Source organism: Pecten maximus, chromosome 16 (assembly GCF_902652985.1).
Source record: "Pecten maximus chromosome 16, xPecMax1.1, whole genome shotgun sequence".
Classification (NCBI taxonomy): Eukaryota; Metazoa; Mollusca; class Bivalvia; order Pectinida; family Pectinidae; genus Pecten; species Pecten maximus.
The window spans coordinates 20,563,282-20,574,248 of record NC_047030.1 but is presented as its reverse complement, the minus strand read 5'-3'; the positions used below and the strand labels follow the sequence as shown (position 1 = coordinate 20,574,248).

Sequence of the window (10,967 nt, the reverse complement as noted above, 5' to 3'; positions counted from 1 at the left end):
CCACCTTTATCAGGAAATGAGGATAGGTGTGCTAATTGGAAAAACTCTCTGACCTGCCTCATAATCTTGAGTCTTTTAACTGAGGTACATAAATGATATTTTTTTCCCACAAAAATCTCGCACAGAAAGGGATTTTATTCTCTGTACATTGATGTACTATGCGCACCCATTGCGTTTTTGTAAGCACACAGTGCGTTTATTTGGTCGGTTATGATATTGATTTTAATTTGAATGCCCATGTGTGTCATCAGGTTCTTAGTTCCTCCTCTCAATGTGAACATTAATTCCATGGTAGATTCACTTTAACAAGCTAATTTAACACTGTTGGTTGGTGTAGTCAGTGTTTCCTCTGACCCCAACACCAGATGTATTACATGTAGGTATTTCACAGGGTGTGCGATATAATGTCTAATTGTGCAGTGTTGAGCCAGTCTTAGCCTAGGCTAAGTAAATCATACAGAAAGTGTTGGTACTTTGATTTCATGTTGTCTTCCATTTAGTTTTGACATCTCACAAACAGGATCAACGTTTATAAAAACGAGCCCAATACAATATGCAAGCAGGGATTGTTCTGGGCATTTTACAAGTAGAGTCGTTTTCAGGTTGAATTTAGGGTCCTTAATTTGTACAGTTTGAGGGTTCTTCAAAATGAAAAATAAAAAGTGCAAGGTATTTTTTTTCTTCATTCCTATGCTTCAAATTGCTATATGGAAAGCCCAAACCAATCCTTTTGGCACATGTGGTCTTGTATTGGAAACACAACACAGACTCGTCGGGTTCAATGGCATGCACACTTTTTATTCATGTCATTTATTTGTGATAAAATACAGACAGTGTGGTTCACAGCGTGATCAGTGATGGACTCCACATAAAAATTCTAGAAAGAAAAAAAATTTGATGGATTTCCTCCATTATGTAGAAATTATATCTATTGTAGCAAAACAGCAAAACAAACAAGCTTGGTGATAAAAAAAAAGAAACTGATACAAATTTGTCTGGACGGACGCTGATATATCTACTGACTTGACTATGAACCCCAAGTGGAGGGATAACTCATCACAGCTGCTTATAATAATAAACGTCTTCCCAATGTGTAAACACAGAAATATCTACTCCGACACACTAACAACGGCCAAGGGCCACGCCCTCCCTCCATCACCGCCAACAATGGACTGACGTTTCATTTATGTGCCAGTAGTGGCATTCGGGGTGAAATTATCAAGAAAAAATAATGTCTATCACAGAAAAATGTTTCTACCCCTTGTTTGTTTGTTGTTTAGTCAGTTAACATGTTGACAGCTAGGAGGAAGGGCCAGTAATTATTTACTATCACAATAAATTATAATTAAAGTTCATTTGTAACAAATCTAGTAGTTCATTAAAGCATAAATCAATGCATACTAATGAAAAATATGGCTAAATTTTAAGTCAACAAACAGGTTAAAAGATCAACATAGAAAAAATCAATAACATTAAATGACCAATGAGCTATAATGTTACAAACAGCATTATGTAGCCGGCCAATGAAATGCTTTGATATAAGTAACATCAGATCACATATACTAATATTCCTTGGTTTCCATAATGGACACTTTTAGCTGGGGACCCCGACCATAAAATTAGGGCTAGTCCGGATTTACTGCAGAGAAAACTAAAAAAAAATCGTAATTACCATAGGACCTCACAATTTCCTGTTAATAATAATGAATGTTAATATACCTATCAACAACAACAACAACAACAACAACATTCACACTCGTATAGATATATCACAGCAGTGTAATTGTTTGGTTACTCCAATCAACGGTACAAATAATACTGATACCTTACAGTAAACACATGTATAGTACTAATCTAGTAAATATAGTTTGATTTCTTCGGTTTGTACACCAGCAAACACAAAGATAATTCGGCTACATATATGTACTTCCGAAATCTTTGGTCACTATGTCAACCTTGTAACCCCACACAAAAAAAAAAACACAAATTGCCACATTGCCATTCAAAAATGGACACTTATGATATTAAAAATAGTGTGAATTATTGATAAAATAAATATTATGTAATATATATACCTCTAACAACATCCTCTCATTACTAACTAAATCATTAAATACTACATGATTATATAACTGTTAAATCACTTTTTGCTCGATAGTATAAAACTGGTGTTCTTAAAAGTTCATCTTCTCTACAGCTGTCACTCACCGACTTATATCTAATGCTGGTAATTCGGATGGGAATGTTCTGAAGCGTTTGGAATGAGAAAATATAAATATTTTTCACACAAGTCAACATTTGTTTTCTTTTACTCTAACTCACAAAAAAATCCTAACAAATTTTTACTCAAATGTTCTCGTAAAAAAATGATGTTGCATAGTTCCCTCGTGGTAATGAACATCTGTTAAGTAGGTCCTTGTTTGCTTCCCACTCGACCCATAACTACAGGCAGATCAAGGCAGTAGTGCGTTATTAATGTTTCTGTTGGACTTTCTTGCGAAGAGATGCAGGGCTGAGGCTCCGCCTGAGAGGGGTGGAGGTCTGGGCCCCGTATCGTACACGGCCGGGACTGCGGCGACGTGCAGGCTGACGCGAGGGATAGGGTGATGTGGAGCGAAAGTCCATGGAGTCGTCCAGCTTACGAGTCTCCGTCTCCAACAGCAGGGGGTCTAGAGATGGGTCACGGGTGACTGCAGACAAGGAGCTGTCGAGGATGTTTCTGATGTCGCGGATTTCGTCACCAGTACGGCTGCTGCGTGAAATGTACTGTTGGCGCTTACGCATCTCAGTACCTAGTTGGTCCTTCAGTGTAGACACCTGTAGGTAAAATCAATATTGGGTAAGAATACATGACTAACAGTATTATTGTGTTGGCATGTACCGTGAATGTGCCTTCATAGAACTCAGGCATAAATTACAGTGGAAATACAATTTTCCTTTTGATGATGTGATTAACTATCTTTTAAAAGCATTATATTTTGATTTTAAGTTTTATTCTTTGAACCAAATAAATCCTACTACATCGGTACAAATCATATTTCGATATTCACTCAATAACCAGTCTGGACTTGAGAGTGAAGTTTTATACATTGTAGGTCGGGTATTTTCCTCTACTGACTTACCGTCTCCTCCAAGCCTTTGACCTTCTGTCTGTGGGCCCGTTCTCTAGCCTCCAGCATCCTCTCGGCCTGCTGCTGGGCAGACCTCAGTCTCTCAGTCTCCATCTCAGTCTCGGCACGGTGACGGGTCGTCAGGTCGATCAGTCTGGGACGTGGAAAAGTTAGTCTATTAGTATCACACCAAATTCAGCACTGAGTAGTCAACAAAGTACAGTGGAGTGATTCTAACAACAACCACTGGAACACAGCCCAGCTGGGTCTTACTTCTAAATCGGTCCTTTATTAGGCTAGTAATGCTATTCCAGATAATAAAATCAAGGCAATTTTGAAATAAACATGTATGATATTTTAGTTCCGCTGACATTTAAATCAACATTCTACTGGATACAGACACACGTGCAATGGTTGAACGTGTGACATCTACAGCTACTAAAGAACTAGCCAAATACACAAATATGACAGGTTTTTGAACAATTTAAAAAGGAAGAATAGAGTCGCTTTTAAATAAGATATCTATAGATGGCCTCAGGCATAGTTTAACTAGGTAGGCACCATATTTATCCTGTAAAAAAGGGCCCGTACTTTTTAAGTAGAGGGTGGGATATATTACAGTAAAATGAAATAGATTTTATTACAATTTTTACTGAACTGTTAATAAGCATGGTGGGCTTATTGCTGGATAAATACAGTATACAGTACTGTAGTAGACATACAACCACCGAGTACGGTGTACAGTTTGTGTACTTATGTAGGTATAGAGGTACACTACATGTATCTACACGGCCACCATACACGTACATTGAATATATAATTGTATAAATGAAAAACAGTCAGTAATTCAATAAGTATCAAAAAGCTAGATACAGTTAATTAGCATACACAAGGATATAAAACTATCCAGAAGAATTGTTACAAATTCCATGATTTATTTTTAGATATTAAGTGTGATATGATCAGTTTTCATTTGAGGCTTTTAAGCATTATTATCAGTGTCATTGAAGTATATCATAATTTTTTTTCAGTTGTTCAACTTCAAAATCAAAACTCTTACATGACAAGATTTATAACACATGTTCTCATTTTGTATTATACACTAGATAGATCCAAGACAGGAAATTAGTATTAACACATGTTTATGTCTTTATACCAATTAATATTGATACACATCTACATTCACAGTATGTACATGCATATATGAATATATCTAACTAATTAACATGTCATTAATATCAAGTTAACACTAGTGGGGTGTGTACAATTAAGACTATGACTTCCCTACTGATGTACTCATGCTTTGAGAACATGCTGGATATGGATATTATTTTTCATTATTATGTCATATCCATATTGAAAATATCTTATATTTCAAAATTTCAAATAATAATTTAAAAGTTTCTATAGACTAGATTCATGAATAATTCATTAACTACAAAACTGAGAAGCCATTGACAAATTTGGTCTGTGGTGTATAGGTATTTACTGTGATACAGGTAAATATATATATATACATGTGCCTGTAATTAGTATATAGGTTTAACTGTGATACAGGTAAAGTTATCGGTCTGTAATCATAAGTGTGATTATATAGGTAAAGTTATCTACCTGTAATCATTAGTGTGATTATATAGGTAAAGTTATCTGTCTGTAATCATAAGTGTGCTAATATAGGTAAAATTATCTACTTGTAATTATTGTGTGATTATATAGGTAAAGTTATCGGTCTGTAATCAGAAGTGTGATTATATAGGTAAAATTATCTACCTGTAATTATTGTGTGATGATATATATATAGGTAAAGTTATCGGTCTGTAATCATAAGTGTGATTATATAGGTAAAGCTATCTACCCAATGTTATAGTGTTGGGTAAAGGATAAATATATAGCATAATATTAAAATTAATACAATGTATACCCGAGGAAAGATATCAATGTTGTTTTCAAACAATATTCATTTTCTTATTAGTCATTCTAATACAGCGTATTTGAAAAAAAAGGGATTTAAAAAAAATGAAAATAAAAATAACTAAAACAAAGCTACATGACATTTCGGGTCGACATACCGATACTTATAGGTTGTGGAAGTTGATAAGATGCTAAAACACAGATTTGGATATCTTATAGAAACTACCAGTACAGAGTGAAATTCTTACACGGATAACACTCTACATCAACAAAAGTTCGACCATCTTAAAAATATCACGCTAAAATTTCAGAAATACTATTCCTACAAACATTAAGAAATGAATAATGCTTGACAGGGTTGAGGTAGGTAAGCACAATATTAGAGTTACAGCCTGACCACCCTCAAAGTTCACAATAGAATGACCAGCGTTAATTGTCCTGGTCTGGTTTATTGTGTATAATAGGGGTGGCAGCTCCTTATACACACCTTTGTATATGTGACTGGTGTACAGCGTTAAGTCTGATTAGTAAAACAAGGAAAATGGCGCATTCACCACACAGAATAAACTACACAATCGCACTAAGAAAGTAAAACTGTCATAAAAATTTCATATGAAATAGTCATTAAAACTAACAACTGTGAGTTCTTTCATGTTTGTCAATCACATCTTATCTTATTATTTAATTGCAAAAAGGATTTAAAATCAACCAAAAGGAAAATAATCAAACAACATATATAAAAAAAATCCCAATTAAAACCACTACCAATCAAATTATATTGATAACAGTTTCTTTTTTTGTTTTATGATATGATTTGATAAAAATTCTATTTTTTTAATCACGTTCCATATCAAAAGTACTACGTACAGTGTATCAGTAATCTTTTAAACCATCAACAAATATTGATTTAGACTAGCATTAAAACTCTGAAGTTGAGTATAACCAATAAATTAACACACATCAAACTACAAAAAAAAAAAAAAAAAATAGAAATAAATAAATAATGTTTATGTGCTTTTACTAAAACAGACATAAATATTCCAGAAGAAAGAGCACTTGATGGGAGTTATCTCCCCTCTGAAGAGTTGTGCCCCTTACCTCTGGGCATGCTGTTGTTCAGCCTCAGCCAGCTGGGCCTGAAGTTGCTGGCACTGTTTCTGCATGTCGATGTTATCCTCGTCCAACTTCTCTAGTGTGCGATCGAGACTGGTACGTTCATAGGCGGTCTTACTGGCTATTTCATCCGACCTCAGCTTTTCACGCTCAACCTGGCACAAAAATCAGCCAAGCATGACACCATGACACATTTCATCAGCATACAAGACCTTATAATTCATTTAAAAAAAAAATATATTTCAGCCATTTAATGCCAAGCAAGTGATGTGTAGAGCCTATATCTACGTATCAATCTTCCCTGGCTAGATATATACTTACATTCAATTCCATCTCCTGTGAGCAAATAACAGTTTAACATTGTTTGAACAAAAGAGAATGACTTTCTGACATTTCTTGCAGAAAAGTAATAACGTGGAAGATACATGATATGTAATATTACCTAGTTTATTTATTGACATAGGTACCATACTTTAGGGAACAAAATGTGATAAAAAAAATGAAAAATTTTTAATAACTAAGCATTCATCTCATTTTACATTCACTTTAAAACATTTTTGATCTGTAAGTAATTCATTTTTACTCTGGAATTCTTGACTATATAATCATAATTAATCAATAAATAATACTGTTATCCCAAAAACATTTTATTTTTCTTATCAGTGACCTTGACTTTTACCTAAAACAATATTATTCATTGATGTGTCCTTGACATTAGTTGACCTAATCTACACACTCCACTACCTCAGACAGCTATCATTCCATTGATTTGACCTTGACATTAGTTGACCTAATCTAACACTCCACTACCTCAGACAACTATCATTCCATTGATTTGACCTTGACATTAGTTGACCTAATCTAACACTCCACTACCTCAGACAACTATCATTCCATTGATTTGACCTTGACATTAGTTGACCTAATCTACACACTCCACTACCTCGGACAACTATCATTCCATTGATTTGACCTTGACATTAGTTGACCTATAAACTAACACTCCACTACCTCAGACAACTATCATTCCATTGATTTGACCTTGACATTAGTTGACCTAATCTACACACTCCACTACCTCAGACAACTATCATTCAATAGATAAGACATTAACTTACCTTATCCAATGTTTTCTTCAGGGCAGACTTGTCCTTCTCCAATCTGATCTGGGATCGTTCGATCTCACGCTTTTCGTTCTCGATCGAGCCTAGCTGTCGAGACAAAGTCTGAACACGTTCGTGCAGGCTCTGTTTCTCTAGCTGGATCTTCTGTATGGCCTGGTTGAGTTCCTGCTCAGCTTCCTGTCTCTGAACAAGCATCTACAATAGATAATACATACATGGGATGTTACTAGGCTACAGTGTAAATGGTCTTTAAAATATTTCATTTCAGTGAATATAGAACACATTTCCCCCCGACTATTTATTCAAGAACAGATATTGTGGCAAAGATAAATTATTGGTTGTTTCTTTATTTTCAGATGAAATAATTTGATAAAGAGGGTATTTCTTACAGGACATAAATGTATTAACAAGTATAAAGATATGCTTAAGACAAAATGTACAAATTTCAGGTACAAACTTAATCAACTTCTCGTATTTTTTAACTCGTATATTTTTAAGTGCCACTTAAAAAATCATGGTACCCCAAGCTTACCGTGTGTGACTGCCTAAGTTGACCTTCAACCTCTGACCTCCTGACCTCTGTGTCAGAGACATCATTCTGCATGGTCTGACAGCGCTCCATAAGGTTGTGGTTCTGCTTCTTGGCCTCATTCAATCCCGACCTGGTCGTGTCAAGTCTCTCCTGAAGAACGCGACGGTCATGCTCACTGCTTGTCAATGCACGCTGCAGCTGTGAAATGCGCTCCTGAAGTTCACTGATGGTGGCATTAGTGTCCGACAGAGTCATGTTCAAGGCCTGGACCTAAACCCCAAAACAGAATTATCAAAATATGATTGGTGTGAATCGGTACATGTTCAGGGTTTGCTCTCTGAGATAAAACATCAATACTGATGTGATGTGCCTCCTTATGACAAATCCACAATGCAGACTTATTTTCATCATAATTTTTCCTGACATTGTACAAATATATGTTTAAAACATGATAATTAAATGTACAATATAAACTCAGGGAACATTAGTTATACCTTGTCCTTCTGAGAGTTCTCCTCCTCCTCCACCTTGGCGAGGGCCAGACTGAGGCGGTCAATCGTAAGCTGAAGGGACTGGGACTTGGAGTCGAGATCCTGTACCTGTTTCACAAGGCCATCCACACGGTCTTGTAGAACCTTGGATTTAAAAAAACACAAAATTAAAATGAGATATACAGCTAACATAGTATATATTTCCTGTTAATAATTCTTAGGTAGAAATGAAGCTGAAATCATGCTCCAACCTTTTTCATTTAAGTGGTAAAGTTGATATGGCTGGTATACACCGACGCATTAATTAAGTACGTAATTGAGGAAAGCTTAATGAAGATGGCTTACATAACGAGATGCACAGACATAAAGAAAATGTTACACCCCAGAGTGCTTGGTTAACTCCCCAGTACTAGTATGTAGCTTATACTAGAGCAGAACAGTGATCGATATCCCCACTTCCTCAATGGCAAATGATTCATAATAAATGATAAATCATTTAATATTTGACAGTGAAAATTCTTTCCTCACCTTCACAACTTTACTTTCTGTGAATGATTTTTCCTCACTATCAACTAAAATCATTTGAAACTTATCCTTTCCGAGGTGTTTAAACATAATATCCAACATGGGCTGTTTCACTTTCTGCTTTTTCTCAGATTTTCCCGGCACATTTGAATTCTTATCTACCACTTCCTGTCGTTTCTCCTTTATGTTTGAATCTATTTGTGCCTTTTCTACAATGTCCACTGTTTTGTTCTGACTTTCCATGTGTGTCTTGTACATGTCAATGTACGATGACTTTCTAGATGATACTGAAGATGATCGGTCACTACCTGTATTTTCTAGTCCACACCTTTCCCCATTAACATTATCCTCCTGGCGTATCCTGACTGATCCATTATTTTGATAGCTTGTCCCATTTACAGAGTTTTTATCTGATTTCTGTGTTACTACGGACTGGTTGTCAGAATTTTGACTATCCTGTCGCATTTTGTTCATTTCTATTTCTCAGTTAGAAAAAAATATAATAAATAATTGTATAATAAAGAATTACTGTTATGATAAGGATCAACTTCTTCCAAAAGACTTGATGAAAATTTTGAATCAGCTTTCATATATTTCTATTTTATCCTCTATATTCTTCAAGCTCTGAACAACCACAATCTTAAATTTTCTATCTGAACACAATGAAACAGCCCGGTGAAAGAAACCAACTTCATGCTACAGTGTAACTCCCAAGAAATACAACTATACTGTCTTTCTGTTTGAGAAACATATGGCCAAGCCCTCATCAATGTGAGCCGACCTCTAATGAAATCTATCTCATTATTTATTCATCACTGGCTTGATTAAGACTTCCCAAAGTTATCTCCCCTAGAGAATTACAATATGTTTTATACTACTATTAACTGTAAAAGTGAAGGTGAAGTGTCAATTGCAACCTCACATCCCTATATTATCACAATGGACTGGCCTTTGTTCTCTTTTAGACTGGTTCATGTGATCATATAGGTGCTTCTTCAAGAAGACTTTTTAAGGAACTTTTATCTCTTCGTATTTCTTTCTCACTTCTTGGAGATGAGCATATCAATGCCAGAGTTACACAATGCATTTCCTGGTCCCAGAACATAGTTCCCTACCTGGTTCTCTGTTTCCTTATCATTCATGACGAGTTTGAAGCGTTGGAGTTCACCCTCCAGTGAGCGACGGGACAGTTCCAGTTTGGTACATCTGTTCTCGGCCTCGTCCAGTGCCATCCTCACTCCCTTCTTGTCATCCTCAAGCTTACCCTCAGTCTGCTTCATCTTGGCAAGTTTCTCCTGAAAGGTCAAAGGGTCAATCAAACTTAGAAATAATCTAAAGATGGTTGCTCTTTTGGAAATAAAGCATTAAAAGTATTCGGAGCTGATTAAATGGATCGAGTCACAGGGTACTCGCTCACAATATATTTTATAAATCAGGTTTTGTAAATGATAGTCAAAGATAGACTCAAAAACTAAATATAACCTCACACTAATTAGCCAAACAATATGGATTGATAGAAGATTAAAGCATCCCCCCCCCCCCGTCATACTCTGGTCCCTATGATAATATATTTTGTTATAACTGTCGCACTATAGTGTATACCTCTAATTATAGACAGTAACCCAGAGTAGATTAATTAGTAATTATTTTATTAATCATTTATCAACTGAATCATTATTGAATATACCCAAGGTAAATACATAGCAATCTGGTGGCTATGTAACCATATTAAACTAAATAAATATATTCAATAAATTTCAATTAATAAAGGATTGATTAAATAATTACTAATTAATCCGAGTACATCAAGCCAAAGTTTCTTTATTTCACACAAATACAGGAAGGTGATAAAAGTCGATCGTTACAAAAATAAATACGTGGCCAAACCCCAGCAATTACAAATCTCTAACATAAATTTTATGGAGTACAGATTTCAAAGAAATAAATAATTGGAAAGCTCCTTATCATAATATGCTTTCCAATACACATTGGAGTGAAAGCATTGCCTCTAATGACCCAATCTAGCCACATTATATAAATCAATGAATATGTGTTCCGACTCAGTATGACATCTAAACAAGGGATCAAAAGCTCCAGGCCATTATACACAGGTCTGATGACAGGGTAATGTGTTGTATAAGCTCGGAGTTACACCCGGCCG

General features: G+C 35.4%; 1 protein-coding gene across 12 annotated transcripts in view; it reads right to left on the bottom strand.

Annotated features, from left to right (window-relative positions):
- Positions 1-777: 777 nt before the first annotated feature.
- The window catches only part of LOC117345129 (rootletin-like), a 108,196-nt gene continuing 98,006 nt past the window's right edge, over positions 778-10,967 (bottom strand). For 9 of the 12 annotated variants that reach the window (XM_033908095.1, XM_033908096.1, XM_033908099.1 and 6 more), the window contains 8 exons: positions 9,922-10,101; positions 8,285-8,425; positions 7,791-8,060; positions 7,253-7,453; positions 6,120-6,289; positions 5,509-5,541; positions 3,123-3,264; positions 778-2,817 (listed from right to left, as the gene is read on the bottom strand). In XM_033908095.1, coding sequence (XP_033763986.1) covers positions 2,473-2,817; positions 3,123-3,264; positions 5,509-5,541; positions 6,120-6,289; positions 7,253-7,453; positions 7,791-8,060; positions 8,285-8,425; positions 9,922-10,101 — 1,482 coding nt within the window. In that variant the 3' untranslated portion in view covers positions 778-2,472. The remainder of the gene's footprint in view (positions 2,818-3,122; positions 3,265-5,508; positions 5,542-6,119; positions 6,290-7,252; positions 7,454-7,790; positions 8,061-8,284; positions 8,426-9,921; positions 10,102-10,967) is intronic. The other 3 variants (XM_033908097.1, XM_033908107.1, XM_033908100.1) reach the window with 1 other exon arrangement.